The following is a 19,353-nucleotide window of genomic DNA, read 5'->3' on the forward strand; positions in this document are numbered from 1 at the left end:
ACATACAACCAAATTAGGCCTGAAAATAAGTATGCCAAATTTGAAATCGGTTCAGATATAGCTATAGCTCCCATATATATTGTTCATCCGATTTGTTATATTTGTCCTCCGCTGCCGTGATATGCGCTCTGTAACAACAATATTTGGGGAAATATATCAAATGCAGCTCAGAAATACCTTTGCTAAATTTTATCGAGATCGGTTCAGATTTGTATATATCTCCCATATATAACTTCGTCCGATTTACCTTTTATTGTGCACCAAACGTCTAATATTTGCCCAAATGGGATGGAATTTGGCACATACGACCGAATTTAGTCTAGAAGGTAGTATGCCAGATTTGGTGAAGATCGGTTCAGATATAGCTATAGCTCCCATATATATTGTTCATCCGATTTGTTGTATTTGTTACCTACAGCCGTAATATGCACTCCGTAACAAAGATATTCAGGGAAATATATCAAATACAGCTCAAAACCAGTAAGGAAAGCTCAAAAGTCGGGCGGGGCCGACTATATGATACCCTACACCACTATGCATATTTAGTAGAGCTCTCGTAAAAAGGTTTATACAGGGCATTTCAGAGCTCTATGAGATATTTGGTACAAAATCAAAATCTATCGTGCATTTTACGAACTATAGCTATCTTTGAACCGGGTTTCTCCAAATTTGACGTATTAGCTTCTAGACTGAATTCGTTCTTATGTACGAAAATTCAGGTGATTTGGGCTGATATTGGCCATTTGTTGCACAATTAACACGAAATCGGATGAAGATACATATGGGTGCTATTTTTGAGCTTTATCTGATATCTGGTACCAAATATCATTCCTGTGAAGAGTATATTACGAATGTAAGGGACTTAAAGAGCAAATCGGATGAAACATATATATGGGAGCTAGAGCTATATCTGAACCGATTTTTACTAAAATTTGTGTACTTGCTTATAGGCTGGTTTCGGTCGGATTTGCCAAAATGCATGCCATTTGGGCTGATATTGGCCATTCGATGCACAATTAACACGAAATCGGATGAAGATATATATGGGAGGCATATCCAAATCGGAACAGATTTTAATAAAATTAAAATCAACTACTTTTGGGCTTTATCTGATATCTGGTACCAAATATCATTCCTGTGAAGTGCATATTACGAATGTGAGGGTCTTAAAGACCAAATCGGATGAAAGATATATATGGGAGCTATAGCTATATCTGAACCGATTTTTACTAAAATTGGTGTACTTGCTTCTAAGCTGGTTTCGGTCGGATTTGCCAAAATTGATGCTATTACGGCCATTTGGTGGTCAATCACCCGAAATCGGATGAAGATATATATGGGAGCTATATCCAAATCTGAACCGATTTCGATAAAATTTAAAACAGCTATTCCTGTGCTCCATCTAATACTTGGTACCAAATATCACGGTTGTGGAGTGAATATTACGAATGTAAGGCACTAAAACACTAAATCGGATGAAACATATATATGGTTGCTATATCTATATCTGAACCGATTTTCACTAAATTTGATATACTTGCTTCTAGGCTGAATTTGGTCCGATGTACTAAAATTCAGTCCATTTGGATTTATATCGGCCATTTGGTTCACAATTAACCCGAAATCGGATGAAGATATATATGGTAGCTATATCCAAATCTGAACCGATTTCGATAAAATTACAAACAGCTATTTCTGGGCTGTATCTTATATCTGGTACCAAATATCATTCCTGTGGAGTGCATGTTACGAATGTGAGAGGCTTAAACACCAAATCGGATAAAACATATATATGGGAGCTATAGCTGTTTCTGAACCGATTTTCTCCAAATTTGTTGTATTTGCTTTAATTCTAATCTCGGTCACATGTGCCAAAATTCGGGCCATTTGGGCTGATATTGGCCATTTGGTGGTCAATTAACCCGAAATCGGATGAAGATATATATGGGAGCTATATCCAAATCTGAACCGATCTCGATAAAATTTAAAACAGCTATTTCTGTGCTCCATATAATACCTGGTACCAAATATCACGGTTGTGGAGTGCATAGTAGGAATGTGAGGGACTTAAAGATCAAATCGGATGAAAGATATATATGGGAGCTATAGCTATCTGAACCGATTTTCTCCAAATTTGATATACTTGCTTCTAGGCCGAACTCGGTTGGGTGTGCCAAAATTCAGGTAATTTGGACTGATAGTGGACATTTGGTGCACATTTAACCCGAAATCGGATGAAGATATATATGGGAGCTATATCCAAATCTGAACCGATTTCGATAAAATTTAAAACAGCTATTTCTGTGCTCCATCTAATACCTGGTACCAAATATCACGGTTGTGGAGTGCATAGTAGGAATGTGAGGGACTTAAAGATCAAATCGGATGAAAGATATATATGGGAGCTATAGCTATATCTGAACCGATTTTCTCCAAATTTGATATACTTGCTTCTAGGCCGAACTCGGTTGGGTGAGCCAAAATTCAGGTAATTTGGACTGATAGTGGACATTTGGTGCACATTTAACCCGAAATCGGATGAAGATATATATGGGAGCTATATCTAAATTTGATCCGATTCTCACCAATTTCAATAGGGTTCGTCCTTGGGCCAAAAAAATATTGTTTGGAAAATTTCATCTCAATCGGATAATAAATGCGACCTGCATTTTGTTCACAACAATACATGGACAGACGGACGGACGGACGGACAGACGGACTGACATGCATAAATCGACTCAGAAAGTGATTCTATGAAGGTTCTCAAAAGTAACTATGGGTCTATCTCGTTTCCTTCTCCATGTTACAAACAAATGCACAAAGACATAATACCCTTACCACTATGTGGTGTAGGGTATAAATATCTTTGCCAAATTTTATCGAGATCGGTTCAGATTTGGATATAGTTCCCATATATATCTTTATCTGATTTCAAATTAATTTTGCACCAAATGGGCAATACAAGTCCGAATTTAAAAGATACAAATGCTTTGGCATATTTAGTCCTTTGAATTTTAAATTATAATTATAATCATAGCGTGTATGATTGAATTCTCCCATAAAAACTTTTAATTATTAAGTGGAGCTCAACTAAGTTAGCAAAGTGGTGTAGGGTATCATAAAATCGGCCCCGCCCGACTTTAGGACTTTCTTTACTGGTTTCTTTTCACAAAGCAAACTTCATCATCACCATCAACAAAAATACAGTCCACATACTCATCGTCATCATCATTATCCTCATCATAATCGTGTTTCCATTAAAAACAACCAGGTACGTACAGTGAAAAAGTGCCTTGTGAAACAATAACATTCTCTAGAGAAAGAATTTTTGGAAAAAAAAATTGTGTAAAACAACAACAATTCGTGTCGTTTATTTGTTCGGTGGCCGTTTTACAACGCGTAGCGTACCCCGTTCCTCCGCCGTCTAGTTTTGCAAATATTTTTTTTTTTGCCGTCGGCATTCGAAAAAAAATCATAGAAAACAAATAAACCAAAAAAATTGTGAAAAAAGTGTATTTTTTGGCTTTTCTAGTGAAAATAAAATATTGTTGTCGGGTGTCATTTTAATGTACGTTAAATTTCCTATCGATCGGTATAGTTGAAATTAAAAAATTGTTAAATTTTTTGTAAATTTGCATTTTTGCTAATTAAAATATTCATTAACAAGTAAAAAAACATTAAGTTCGGCCGGGCCAAACTTTTAATACCCTCCACCTTAGGGTAAAAGAAACATTAGAAGAAATGTGGCAAAAACCATTAAAATGCCGATTATGGGGAGGTACCGTTATATGGGGGCTATACCAAAACGTGGACCTATAATTACAATGTTTCGCCACCGGAGCTGGAACCCATTATGACCCACAAATACCAATTTTTAGACAAATCAGTGAAAAAATGTGGCAAAAACCATCAAAATACCGAATATCGGGAGGTACCGTTATATGGGGGCTATATCAAATCATGGACCCATGCATGCAATGTTTCGCCACCGAAGCTGGAACCAATTATGACCAACAAATACCAATTTTCGAACAAATCCCTGAAAAAATGTGGCAAAAATCATCAAATTACCGAATATCGGGAGGTACCGTTATATAGGGGCTATACCAAAACGTGGACCTATAATTACAATGTTTCGCCACCGGAGCTGGAACCCATTATGACCAACAAATACCGATTTTCAGACAAATCCGTGAAAAAATGTGGTAAAAAAACTAAAATACTAAATATCGGGAGGTACCTTTATATGGGGGCTATACCACAACGTGGACCTATACATGCAATGTTTTGCCACACGCTCAGGGACCCGCTATGACCTACAAATACCAATTTTAAGACAAATCCGTGAAAAAATGTGGCATAAATCATCAAAATACCGAATATCGGGAGGTACCGTTATATGGGGACTATACCAAATTATGGACCCATACATGCAATGTTCCGCCACCGGAGCTGGAAACCATTATGACCCACAAATACCAATTTTTAGACAAATCGGTGAAAAAATGTGGTAAAAAAAACTAAAATACTAAATATCGGGAGGTACCTTTATATGGGGGCTATACCACAACGTGGACCTATACATGCAATGTTTTGCCACATGCTCAGGGACCCGCTATGACCTACAAATACCAATTTTAAAACAAATCCGTGAAAAAATGTGGCATAAATCATCAAAATACCGAATATCGGGAGGTACCGTTAAATGGGGACTATACCAGAACGTGGACCGATATATCTCATTTTCAATACCAACCATCCTAGACACAATGCAAATAGCTCTGCTAAATTTTGGAGCTCTACGTCAAATAATGTGGGCTGTATCGTGATTTCAACAGACAGACAGACAGACAGACAGACGGACAGACAGACAGACAGACGGACATTGTTAAATCGACTTAGAATTTTATGCTGATTATGAATATATATACTTTATGGGGTCTAAAACGAATATTTAGGGATGTTACAAACGGAATGACAAAGTTAATATACCCTCCTTTCCAAGGTGGAGGGTATAAAAATCACCCCCAAAAAATACACGCAGCAATTACATTGGTTTGTTTGGTTGTTCGCTAACGATCGATATACAAACATACAAACGCAGTAATAGGCTGATGATCACTGCTTGGTCGGTCAGCCACACATAAGCGAATACATACATACGTTTGGTGCAGACGTTTGATATTTTTCTATCGTTCGTTGCATTACAGGTGAACCGTGATAAAACGACCTGTAATATAAAATATGAAAAATTTTTGATTTTTGTTTTGAATAATTATTAATGATAATTGGGTGTAATAAAACGACGTTTTTGGAAAAAATAAATAACGCGTGCACCCTACGATCGGTCAATACGACATTTTAGTAAAAAGTGTTAAAATTGATATTTTTCGTGCGGAATTTGAAATTTTTAATTAAATTTGGAGATTTTGCTTAGAAATTTTATTTTTGGTAAATATTTATTGGAAAATCACGCTACATTCGGTAGTTTAGTTGCTTAAATTGTAGGTAACTTTTGAAATAAAATCGAAATAATCTCTATATTTTCGTTAGAAAATATTACAAATTAAAATGTTTCAGATTTTTTGTGTGCGAAAATACGGTTTTTTGGAAAGTTACCGGTAGAAATACACAATTTTTATAAAATTTACCCAACTTTATATATTTATTGGTATATTTTTTAAAAATATTTTGAGAATTTTATATTTATTTTTCTCACTTTTTTCGTGGTACCTTGTTATCTGTTGTTAAATATCTCATTGGAGATTAGAATTTTGGAAATAGAAGATCAAATTTTGATTTTTTCACTATTGTGTGAGAGGTTCAAGGCAATTATTGTGTGCGAAAATACGGTTTTTTGGAAAGTTACCGGTAGAAATACACACTTTTTATAAAATTTACCCAACTTTATATATTTATTGGTATATTTTTTAAAAATATTTTGAGAATTTTATATTTATTTTTCTCACTTTTTTCGTGGTACCTTGTTATCTGTTGTTAAATATCTCATTGGAGATTAGAATTTTGGAAATAGAAGATCAAATTTTGATTTTTTCACTATTGTGTGAGAGTTTCAAGGCAATTATTTCGCGAAAGTTTTCAAGTTTTTTGGCCCTATAGTGCGGTTTTAATAAATTCTTGGAATCTTTCCGGTACGTTCCTTGACCATTAAACAAATTTTGAGGATTTTTTGGAAATTTTTCGTATATTGTGCGAAGTAGAATTGGTTTTTGGCTATTTTTATACCCTCCACCATGGGTAGGAGGGTATATTAACTTTGTCATTCCGTTTGTAACACCTCTAAATATTCGTCGTAGACCCCATAAAGTATATATATTCATAATCAGCATAAAATTCTAAGACGATTTAGCGATGTCCGTCTGTCTGTCCGTCTGTCTGTCTGTCTGTCTGTCCGTCTGTCTGTCTGTCTGTTGAAATCACGATAGAGCCCACATTATTTGACGTAGACCTTTGAAATTTGGCACAAGTGTGTGTATTGTCCCTAGGATGGTTGGTATTGAAAATGAGATATATCGGTCCACGTTCTGGTATAGTCCCCATATAACGGTACCTCCCGATATTCGGTATTTTGATGATTTATGCCACATTTTTTCACGGATTTATCTGAAAATTGGTATTTGTAGGTCATGACGGGTCCCTGAGCGTGTGGCAAAACATTGCATGTATAGGTCCACGTTTTGGTATAGCCCCCATATAACGGTACCTACCGATATTCGGTATTTTGATGATTTATGCCACATTTTTTCACGGATTTGTCTGAAAATTGGTATTTGTAGGTCACAACGGGTCCCTGAGCGTGTGGCAAAACATTGCATGTATAGGTCCACGTTCTGGTATAGTCCCCATATAACGGTACCTCCCGATATTCGGTATTTTGATGATTTATGCCACATTTTTTCACTGATTTGTGTAAAAGTTGGTATTTGTGGGTCATAATGGGTCCTAGTTCGTGTGGCGAAACATTGTAATTATAGGTGCACGTGTTGGTGTAGCCCCTATATAACGGTACCTCCCGATATTCGGCATTTTAATGTTTTTTGCCACATTTCTTCTAATGTTCTTTTACCCTAGGGTGGAGGGTATTAAAAGTTTGGCCCGGCCGAACTTAATGTTTTTTTACTTGTTTTTATAGCAAATTGTGCTTTAGTTGTTTTTCTCTTACTTATTGTAGTAGAGACTTGGTAAAAAACTTTCAAAATGCCTTTGACTCCAATTGATATGTTTATCAGAGCTTCGGATGCTCTCGTAAAGTTTAACGCTAGTTTTGAATCTATGCGTGATGAGGAATTGGATTTCCAGTATTTAAAATCCCAAATTAATGGATTAGAGAACTTGTGGGAAAGAGTGCAGGAAAAATTTGAAAAAGGCTGTGATTTTATGATGACGTCTGTAGAGACGTCAAAAGAAGAAATAGATGCTGTCGATCAAAAATATAATGCATCTTTTCAACTCTATCTGAGATGCCAGGCTGCAATTAATAGGAAGTTAGACCAATTTAAAAGGGTTCGTTCTACTTCTATTAATTCAGGTGTTAGTGGTTCAGTAGCCTCGTTGTTGGAAACCACGGGTGAAACCCTAGAAAAATCACCGAATCCAATTATGCCGAAAACGTCGGTTGAAACGCGAAACCAATTGAATGTTTCGAGTCAGTCCTCTTCAAAAATCCTTCCCAAATTCAGACTCCACTTACCTCTATTGTGGGGAATAGTAGTGCGAGTTTTCGAACTTTAGATTTTGTTTCAAATTCAGATGTTGTACATAATCTAGCTCTGCCGCCTTGTGATATAGATGTTTTTGAAGGCGATTTCCACTCATGGCCAACCTTTGGGGATTTGTTTAACACTGTGTACGTTAATAATGCTCGTCTAAGCGACATTGAAAGACTTTGTCATTTGGTCCGGAAGACGACAGGGGAAGCTCGCGAGATAGTGTCAAAGTTTCCACTAACTAATCGTAGTTTTGCGTCTGCTTGGAAGGCTTTGATCGAAACTTATGACAATCCCCGGCTTCTTGTTCACAATCAATTGAAGGTTTTGTTCGATATTCCTGTTCTCTATAGTGAGACTAGTTCAGGATTAAAGACTATCCAACGCGGTATAAATGGTTTTTTAACTTCGATGGCAATATATGATGTTAAAACTGAAAATTGGGATCCGATTCTTGTGTTTTTGTGTCTCCAACGACTCCCAAAACTTACTCAGACCCTTTGGGAGCAAAGTGTAAAGGATAAATCCTCTCTTTCGTCTTGGAAAGACTTGGATGCTTTCCTCACTGAGAGAATTCGTACGCTCATGTGTCTTCATGACATGCGTGGCACAGATAGGTCGAAGCAGTTAAGTAGTAGAAAAGTTCAAGCGCATTATTCTAATGTTAATGTCCCTAAATCGCCTAGTTCTCCCCGGGCTTCGAAAAGTTCAAATTGCGTCATTTGTCCCCGTTTTAAGAGCTTAAAATCCGCTGATAGGTATAAAGTTATGAAACGCCCTCACCTTTGTATAAATTGTCTTCGTTATGGTCACGAAGTAAAGAATTGTGATAGTAAACGTCGGTGTTCGAAGTGCAATAAGGCACATCATACATTGTTGCATCGGGAAGATTTTACATTGGGTAATTCGACTCCAACTTCCACTGTGACATCTAATGTCCCTCAAAATTCGAGTTCCAGTCCATCTAGTTCGGGAAATTGTGCAACATCAACTGGATGTATACCCCGCCAGGTGTTCCACACCGCACAGAACAAATCTGTACTTTTAGGTACGGCGGTGGTGAATATCGTTCACCAAGGTGTTTTGTATCCTGCTAGGGCGCTGATAGATCCAGAGTGCGAGTTCAGAGCGACTTCAAAATCGATTGAAGCTTCCCGCATCCCCTGCTAATGCTGTTGTATCAGGAGTGGTTCCCTTTAGGCTACTGCTAATAAAAGTTGTCGTATACAAATTAGCAGTCCACTCGATAATTCTCTAACATTAGAAACAAGTGTGTTAGTGTTGCCTACTATATCAGAAAATCTTCCGTCATTTGTGACCAATTCAGACTTGAGGCCCCAAATCCCCGACCTTCGCTTGGCAGATGTCAATCTTTTGAACCTTGTCCTGTAGATCTGTTGTTAGGAGCCGATCTTTACCCCAATATTGTTTTTGATGGTTGTCGTCCAATTTTGTCTGGAGCTTTACTGGCTCAAAACTCAGTGTTCGGCTGGCTTGTAACGGGTACTATGCCAGCAGATTTGTTAGATTTGTTGTCTACTTTGCAGTTAACTGTACAGTTATTAACCCCAGTTAAACTAAGAGGGAAATTCTTTCGGCTTTTGCGAAATTGTTTGATCCCCCAATGATTGTTACAGCGAAGATGATTAACTTTTAACAGCTACTGAGGCTGATTGGAAAAGTTTTTGTCCGATGTCGCACAGTTCTGACGAAATAGTCGCGTCGACGCCAAGACATTCTTTTTTTTTTTTTTGGACCCCCTTTATTAGCACCGCCTGAACCTCTCATCACAGAGCAACCATTAAGCTTCGTTAATCGGTCTTGGAAAGTTCAGGCCTTCGCCCACCAGTTTAGTTTGAGGTGGAAAGAGAAATATTTGAAACATTTACACATTAGGTGTAAATGGAAATTTCCAGAGCGCGATATAGCCATAGACGATTTAGTTGTTGTTCATCATGAATCGGTCCACCACCAAGTTGGTCATTCCGACCGACCACCCCTCGATTAGTAATTAAAATGGTTCTCTTCTCGTTATAGATGAAATTATATACCGAAGACGAACTTTTGAACGTTGACGACGGTAATGCCACCTCGGATTGTCCCCCCACTGAGACCACATTGTCCTCTGCTGCCGTGGAAGCAGCCCTGGTAGAACCGATTGCTGCTGTGACAATCTCTGAGCCTGGGTCCGAATCGAATAAACCGTATTCATCTGCGGCCCTCGCATCTGTCGAATTGATGCAAACCGAGTCCGAATCCATATCTGTGGATTCATCTGCGGCTCCGGTCCCTGTCGATAACCCCCAAATTGAAAATTCGCCAACCGAGTCCGGATCTTCGGGTCTATCTGCGGCTCCGGTTGCCACTCCTCATTCGTTAGAGGAGTCGGCCAAATTTAATAGGTCCGAATCCCCTCGGGATTCATCTGCGGCCTCCCATAAATGTCGCCATTGTGACCGCATGCACCCGCTTGATAGATGTAGCGACTTCCGCGTCATGAATGTTGACATGCGTCGGAGAATTGTTGTTAAATTTAATGATTGCATACGGTGTTTAGCTAAATCCCACCAAGCTAGGAACTGCCATAGTAAAAGAAAGTGTGCCGTATGCAACGAAGATCACCACACTCTTCTTCACGTTGATTCGAAGACCGTGGTTAAACCCACAAGTAATAGTCGGCGTCGTCCGCATACGGATTATAGGCACCGTTCGCGTCATAGTCCTTACTATCGTCCGACTGAAAATGCTCCCCCCTCGCAGGTAGGACTGGCCGGCTTGTTGTCCCTCCAGTCTGGTATCTGCATTTCCCCGACTTTGTTACTCAAAGTTGATGCTTTTGGCCGTCCCTCTATCGTGAGGGCGGCTCGATATACGACCGGAGTCAGTCCTTGTCAATTGTGGCAGTGGTGACCCATCTGGACCATGCGCGAACGCCTACAGCGACAATCCCAGAGCGCATAAAAGACTCCTTTCTTGGTCTTCCTTTGGCGGATACGGACTTTAACAGGCCTGGTCGGGTGGCCCTGGTACTCGGGCCGAAAGTCTATGCCAGGGTTGTAACACATCGGGTGCATGCGACGCCAGGGTTACCGATAGCCCACTACACCATATTTGGGTGGGTACTGTCGGGCATATGTAACATATAGTGTTACAAAATGTTTTTGGAAAAAATGAATTGAATTGAAAAAAAAGTTGAAAAAATATAATTATGTATTGTATTTAAGTTACAACATCCCAATATGTTGCAAGGTGTGCGGCATGTTTAATTTAGATTGAAAATTATTGTTTTGCAACGTTAACAATGGGTTAACATCTAATTATTTGTAAATGATTAACATCGTTGAAATCTGTCAATGTCAACAGATTTCAACGAGTGGCGAATGGCGCCAACGCCGACTTACTTTATGTTGGGATCGTTGTTTTGTTGTTAAACACTCTCTTCTTCTATCGCGTCGATACGAACGAAGGCTCTCCCCGCTATTGTGCAAAAAGGTAATATTGTTTACCAAACCCTATTTATTTATTATTAATAAAGCCTGGCTTTTGCCTTATTTTATATTATAAAACTAACCCCACTATTGTGTGTTTTTATTTATTTTATATTGTGCGAAGTAGAATTGGTTTTTGGCTATTTTTTATAGCAAATTGTGCTTTAGTTGTTTTTCTCTTACTTATTGCAATAGAGACTTGGTAAAAAACTTTCAAAATGCCTTTGACTCCAATTGATATGTTTATCAGAGCTTCGGATGCTCTCGTAAAGTTTAACGCTAGTTTTTAATCTATGCTCCGGCTCGAAGGTAGGTACTGAATGCATAGTGCAGTGTGAGCTTTTTTGCGAACAAAATGTAGGGAATGGAAACGCAAATGAATCTGCAGGAACAAATTCGGGATCCATCTCCGCTACAACGATAATATGAACCCGCAGATGAATATGCAGTAACATATTCGGACTTCAATCAAGCTATATTAGTACACGAAATGTAATATTTTGAAGCGGCAGATGAACCTGCAGTTACAGATTCGGACTTCAATCGAGCTACGTGTTTCCCGAAACGATATTCGAGGGGGGTTCCAATTGAGACCCTGTGCCAATGTCGATATATAAACCGGCAGCTATCGAGGGACCGATTTTACGTGAAGGACGTTTTACAGCATTGTTTTTATACCCTCCACCAAAAAAGGTATGGAGGGTATATTAAGTTCGTCATTCCGTTTGTAACTCATCGAAATAATCATTTTAGACCCAACAAAGTATATATATTCTTGATCAGCGTAAAATTCTAAGACGATTTAGCCCTGTCCGTCCGTATGTCCGTCTGTTGTAATCACGCTACAGTCTAAACGAATTAAGATCGGAAGCTAAAACTTTGCACAGATCTCTCTTTTGTCTGCAGGCAGGTCAAGTTCGAAGATGGGCTATATCGGTCCACGATATCGTATAGCCCCCATATAACGGTACCCCCGATATTCGGTATTTTGATGATGTTAGCCACATTTGTCAATGGAATTGTTTGAAAATCCACACAAGTAGTTCCTTGTGGGTACTTTATACCTCGGCAGAGAATTATCTATATAGGTCCACAATATCGTATAGCCTCCATATAACGGTACCCCCGGTATTCGGCATTTTGATGATTTTAGCCATATTTTTCAATGGAATTGTCTTAAAATCCACACAAGGAGTACCTTGTGGGTACTTTATACCTCTGCAGAGAATTATCTATATAGGTCCACAATATCGTACAGCCCCCATATAACGGTACCCCCGATATTCGGTATTTTGATGATTTTACCCACATTTTTCAACGGAATTGTCTGAAAATCCACACAAGGAGTTCCTTGTGGGTACTTTATACCTCGGTAGAGAATTGTCCATATAGGTCCACGATATCGTATAGCCCCCATGTAACGGTACCCCCCGCTATTCGGTATTTTGATGATGTTATCCACATTTTTCAACGGAATTGTCTGAATATCCACACAAGGAGTTCCTTGTGGGTACTTTATACTTCGGCAGAGACTTATTAATATAGGTCCACAATATCGTATAGCCCCCATATAACGGTACCCCCCGATATTCGGTATTTTGATGATTTTATCCACATTTTTCAACGGAATTGTCTGAAAATCCACACAAGGAGTTAGTTGTGGGTACTTTATACCTAGGCAGAGAATTATCTATATAGGTCCACAATATCGTATAGCCCCCATGTAACGGTACCCCCCGATATTCGGTATTTTGATGATTTTACCCACATTTTTCAACGGAATTGTCTAAAAATCCACACAAGGAGTTCCTTGTGGGTACTTTATACCTCGGCAGAGAATCATATATATAGGTCCACAATATCGTATAGCCCCCATATAACGGTACTCCCCTATATTCGGTATTTTGATGATTTTAGCCACTTTTTCCAATGGAATTATCTGAAAATCCAAACAAGGAGTTCCTTGTGAGTACTTTACACGCAGACATAGATTTGTCTTTATAGGTCCACAATATCGTATATCCCCCCATATATCGGCACCTTCCTATATTAGATATTTTATAGATTTTAAAAGAATTTTTATTGGATTTAATTTTTTTGAAAATTTTCTAATTCGTTCCAAATGGTGGAGGGTATTCAAAGTTCGGCCCGGCCGAACTTACTGCTTTTTTACTTGTTAAATTTAAACTTCTTTTTATGATTTCCATTTAATAAATTTGTTTTTATAAATTTAATTAAGTTATCTTTCGATATTTGGTGTAGTGATTTTGAACGAACCAAATCCGATTTTTTATTTGTGGCTCCAACCGATGTGGAGGATGTACATTTCGAGGGACGAAAAACGGGGGCTGAAGCTGACAACAACGATTTTGCTGCGCTTGACGAAGCCTTTGGAGTCAGAACCGGAAACGCACTATTCGGTTTTAATGAATCGCGATGTAGTAACGTGTGATGACGTTGACCACATTTCCAACATCTATTTTTACCAGCGTTCGAAAATAAACAGTACACTAACATAGTGTACTGTACCGGAACACAACGATAATCGTACTGTACCGCAGTCGGAGCACTAAAAAATCGTAGTGTACCGCAGTCGGAGCACTAAAAAATCGTAGTGTTCCGGAGTCGGAGCACTAAAAAACGTAGTGTTCCGCAATCGGAGCACTAAAAAATCGTAGTGTACCACATTAAAAAAATGTACTGGCATCAATACGCTTTTTTTATGATTTGGAAAATAATATTAAAGGTTTGATTTTTTAGTATGTAGCATTGCAAATGAATAAAATGATTATAATAAAAGAAATTAAAGATTATCCAACCTTGCAAAATTACACAAAATTCGATATTAGTATCACTCTTTGTATAAGTGGAAATTATATTATATCGATATTAGTATCACTCTTTGTATAAGTGGAAATTAAAGAAGAAATAAAACAACGTACTGTCATATGTCAATGAAACATACTTAATACTGATTTATTTATAAGTATTTAATTGTTATTACTTAAATGTATTTTTTAATAAAAATTGAATTAATTAAACAAGTTAAATATAATAAACATAATATAAATAGAAAGTAAAAAAGGAAATGTAATAAACTAAAAATATAAGTACACCAGTAAGAACATTAATCTGATCCCAATTGGTAATTAAAAATCCCATTGGCTTTTACCATGCTCCAAATTTAACGGTGACAATCGATTGCGCTGATCGGATAACATATATTTCATAGCTGAAAATAAGCGTTCCACGCTTACTTGTGTTGATGGTATTGCCAGTAAAATATTCGCAATGCCACTAATAATGTTTGAAGAGTCCCAATATTGTAAAACATTTGCATTTAGTGGCAATCTAGATTTTCTTTCATAAGTGGATAGATCGGATTCAAAATTATCAATGTTTGAAGAACTCTGTGTAGGCGTGGTAGGATCTAAAGTTTGCAGGTAATCGGAAAAGGATTTCGGTGTGCATGCATTACTTGTTGATGGAGTTTCATCCAGTATTGTGCAGGCCGTATTGTCTGTTGTAGAATCTGAAGAAATAAGGGTAATAGTTAAAAACATATGTATGTATTTTTGGTATTAATATAGCAAACGTACAACATCCCAATATGTTGCAAGGTGTGCGGCATGTTTAATTTAGATTGAAAATTATTGTTTTGCAACGTTAACAATGGGTTAACATCTAATTATTTGTAAATGATTAACATCGTTGAAATCTGTCAATGTCAACAGATTTCAACGAGTGGCGAATGGCGCCAACGCCGACTTACTTTATGTTGGGATCGTTGTTTTGTTGTTAAACACTCTCTTCTTCTATCGCGTCGATACGAACGAAGGCTCTCCCCGCTATTGTGCAAAAAGGTAATATTGTTTACCAAACCCTATTTATTTATTATTAATAAAGCCTGGCTTTTGCCTTATTTTATATTATAAAACTAACCCCACTATTGTGTGTTTTTATTTATTTTATATTGTGCGAAGTAGAATTGGTTTTTGGCTATTTTTTATAGCAAATTGTGCTTTAGTTGTTTTTCTCTTACTTATTGCAATAGAGACTTGGTAAAAAACTTTCAAAATGCCTTTGACTCCAATTGATATGTTTATCAGAGCTTCGGATGCTCTCGTAAAGTTTAACGCTAGTTTTTAATCTATGCTCCGGCTCGAAGGACCACAAATGTTTAGATCAGAGGGGCTCCGCCGATGGGAGTAAAACGCCGAATGCGTCGAACAGTGGACCGTAGGGGGGAAAAATAAAAAGAAATAAAACACAAGAGTTTTTCTTAATATATGTAACTATTTATTCTTAGTTTGGTTAGAGGGTAACAATATTACCTGTAGCAACAATATGCCCTTCCATGCACAACGATATGTGCTGCAAACGATATTGCCGGTGTTGTCTGTCCGAGTGATGTCTAAAGGAGGCGGCAAAACAAGTGACAACTAATTACTCGTTAGAATGTCAAAGGCGCTAGCACAAGGTTGCAATAAACCGTAGCGCGTAAATTTTAACGAATAATTAAGGACCAAACCAGGGGTCAATAAAAAAACAATATTTAATGCAATTCTAAATTAAACATGCCGACCCCCTTGAAACATCAAAGCATGTTTCAACACAATAAACTTAATCTAATTTAGTTCCGATGGTAGGTACTGAATGCATAGTGCAGTGTGAGCTTTTTTGCGAACAAAATGTAGGGAATGGAAACGCAAATGAATCTGCAGGAACAAATTCGGGATCCATCTCCGCTACAACGATAATATGAACCCGCAGATGAATATGCAGTAACATATTCGGACTTCAATCAAGCTATATTAGTACACGAAATGTAATATTTTGAAGCCGCAGATGAACCTGCAGTTACAGATTCGGACTTCAATCGAGCTACGTGTTTCCCGAAACGATATTCGAGGGGGGTTCCAATTGAGACCCTGTGCCAATGTCGATATATAAACCGGCAGCTATCGAGGGACCGATTTTACGTGAAGGACGTTTTACAGCATTGTTTTTATACCCTCCACCAAAAAAGGTATGGAGGGTATATTAAGTTCGTCATTCCGTTTGTAACTCATCGAAATAATCATTTTAGACCCAACAAAGTATATATATTCTTGATCAGCGTAAAATTCTAAGACGATTTAGCCCTGTCCGTCCGTATGTCCGTCTGTTGTAATCACGCTACAGTCTAAACGAATTAAGATCGGAAGCTAAAACTTTGCACAGATCTCTCTTTTGTCTGCAGGCAGGTCAAGTTCGAAGATGGGCTATATCGGTCCACGATATCGTATAGCCCCCATATAACGGTACCCCCGATATTCGGTATTTTGATGATGTTAGCCACATTTTTCAATGGAATTGTTTGAAAATCCACACAAGTAGTTCCTTGTGGGTACTTTATACCTCGGCAGAGAATTATCTATATAGGTCCACAATATCGTATAGCCTCCATATAACGGTACCCCCGGTATTCGGCATTTTGATGATTTTAGCCATATTTTTCAATGGAATTGTCTTAAAATCCACACAAGGAGTACCTTGTGGGTACTTTATACCTCTGCAGAGAATTATCTATATAGGTCCACAATATCGTACAGCCCCCATATAACGGTACCCCCGATATTCGGTATTTTGATGATTTTACCCACATTTTTCAACGGAATTGTCTGAAAATCCACACAAGGAGTTCCTTGTGGGTACTTTATACCTCGGTAGAGAATTGTCCATATAGGTCCACGATATCGTATAGCCCCCATGTAACGGTACCCCCCGCTATTCGGTATTTTGATGATGTTATCCACATTTTTCAACGGAATTGTCTGAATATCCACACAAGGAGTTCCTTGTGGGTACTTTATACTTCGGCAGAGACTTATTAATATAGGTCCACAATATCGTATAGCCCCCATATAACGGTACCCCCCGATATTCGGTATTTTGATGATTTTATCCACATTTTTCAACGGAATTGTCTGAAAATCCACACAAGGAGTTAGTTGTGGGTACTTTATACCTAGGCAGAGAATTATCTATATAGGTCCACAATATCGTATAGCCCCCATGTAACGGTACCCCCGATATTCGGTATTTTGATGATTTTACCCACATTTTTCAACGGAATTGTCTAAAAATCCACACAAGGAGTTCCTTGTGGGTACTTTATACCTCGGCAGAGAATCATATATATAGGTCCACAATATCGTATAGCCCCCATATAACGGTACTCCCCTATATTCGGTATTTTGATGATTTTAGCCACTTTTTCCAATGGAATTATCTGAAAATCCAAACAAGGAGTTCCTTGTGAGTACTTTACACGCAGACATAGATTTGTCTTTATAGGTCCACAATATCGTATATCCCCCCATATATCGGCACCTTCCTATATTAGATATTTTATAGATTTTAAAAGAATTTTTATTGGATTTAATTTTTTTGAAAATTTTCTAATTCGTTCCAAATGGTGGAGGGTATTCAAAGTTCGGCCCGGCCGAACTTACTGCTTTTTTACTTGTTAAATTTAAACTTCTTTTATGATTTCCATTTAATAAATTTGTTTTTATAAATTTAATTAAGTTATCTTTCGATATTTGGTGTAGTGATTTTGAACGAACCAAATCCGATTTTTTATTTGTGGCTCCAACCGATGTGGAGGATGTACATTTCGAGGGACGAAAAACGGGGGCTGAAGCTGACAACAACGATTTTGCTGCGCTTGACGAAGCCTTTGGAGTCAGAACCGGAAACGCACTATTCGGTTTTAATGAATCGCGATGTAGTAACGTGTGATGACGTTGACCACATTTCCAACATCTATTTTTACCAGCGTTCGAAAATAAACAGTACACTAACATAGTGTACTGTACCGGTACAGTATCACTAAAAAATTTTTTAGCGGTAGTGTACCGGTACACTACCACTAAAAAATATTTTAGTGATACTGTACCGGAACACAACGATAATCGTACTGTACCGCAGTCGGAGCACTAAAAAATCGTAGTGTACCGCAGTCGGAGCACTAAAAAATCGTAGTGTTCCGGAGTCGGAGCACTAAAAAACGTAGTGTTCCGCAATCGGAGCACTAAAAAATCGTAGTGTACCACATTAAAAAAATGTACTGGCATCAATACGCTTTTTTTATGATTTGGAAAATAATATTAAAGGTTTGATTTTTTAGTATGTAGCATTGCAAATGAATAATATGATTATAATAAAAGAAATTAAAGATTATCCAACCTTGCAAAATTACACAAAATTCGATATTAGTATCACTCTTTGTATAAGTGGAAATTATATTATATCGATATTAGTATCACTCTTTGTATAAGTGGAAATTAAAGAAGAAATAAAACAACGTACTGTCATATGTCAATGAAACATACTTAATACTGATTTATTTATAAGTATTTAATTGTTATTACTTAAATGTATTTTTAATAAAAATTGAATTAATTAAACAAGTTAAATATAATAAACATAATATAAATAGAAAGTAAAAAAGGAAATGTAATAAACTAAAAATATAAGTACACCAGTAAGAACATTAATCTGATCCCAATTGGTAATTAAAAATCCCATTGGCTTTTACCATTAATATATGCTCCAAATTTAACGGTGACAATCGATTGCGCTGATCGGATAACATATATTTCATAGCTGAAAATAAGCGTTCCACGCTTACTTGTGTTGATGGTATTGCCAGTAAAATATTCGCAATGCCACTAATAATGTTTGAAGAGTCCCAATATTGTAAAACATTTGCATTTAGTGGCAATCTAGATTTTCTTTCATAAGTGGATAGATCGGATTCAAAATTATCAATGTTTGAAGAACTCTGTGTAGGCGTGGTAGGATCTAAAGTTTGCAGGTAATCGGAAAAGGATTTCGGTGTGCATGCATTACTTGTTGATGGAGTTTCATCCAGTATTGTGCAGGCCGTATTGTCTGTTGTAGAATCTGAAGAAATAAGGGTAATAGTTAAAAACATATGTATGTATTTTTGGTATTAATATAGCAAACGTACAACATCCCAATATGTTGCAAGGTGTGCGGCATGTTTAATTTAGATTGAAAATTATTGTTTTGCAACGTTAACAATGGGTTAACATCTAATTATTTGTAAATGATTAACATCGTTGAAA

The 19,353-nt window shown here is 37.4% G+C and overlaps 1 protein-coding gene across 1 annotated transcript; it reads left to right on the plus strand.

The window, feature by feature from the left end:
* The first annotated feature begins 3,192 nt into the window (after window positions 1-3,192).
* Window positions 3,193-11,291, plus strand: LOC131804292 (uncharacterized). The gene is made up of 2 exons (XM_059126915.1): window positions 3,193-3,271; window positions 9,765-11,291. The coding sequence occupies exon 2, from the start codon at window positions 9,765-9,767 to the stop codon at window positions 10,635-10,637; it is 873 nt and encodes a 290-aa protein (XP_058982898.1). The 5' UTR covers window positions 3,193-3,271; the 3' UTR covers window positions 10,638-11,291.
* The last annotated feature ends 8,062 nt before the right edge of the window (window positions 11,292-19,353 follow it).

Source organism: Musca domestica, unplaced genomic scaffold, assembly GCF_030504385.1.
Source record: "Musca domestica strain aabys unplaced genomic scaffold, Musca_domestica.polishedcontigs.V.1.1 4, whole genome shotgun sequence".
NCBI classification, from domain to species: domain Eukaryota; kingdom Metazoa; phylum Arthropoda; class Insecta; order Diptera; family Muscidae; genus Musca; species Musca domestica.

What these genes read in the sequence shown, in the direction of transcription:
- LOC131804292 (XM_059126915.1), top strand. Translation starts at nt 9,765, where the DNA reads ATGAAATTATATACCGAAGACGAACTTTTGAACGTTGACGACGGTAAT.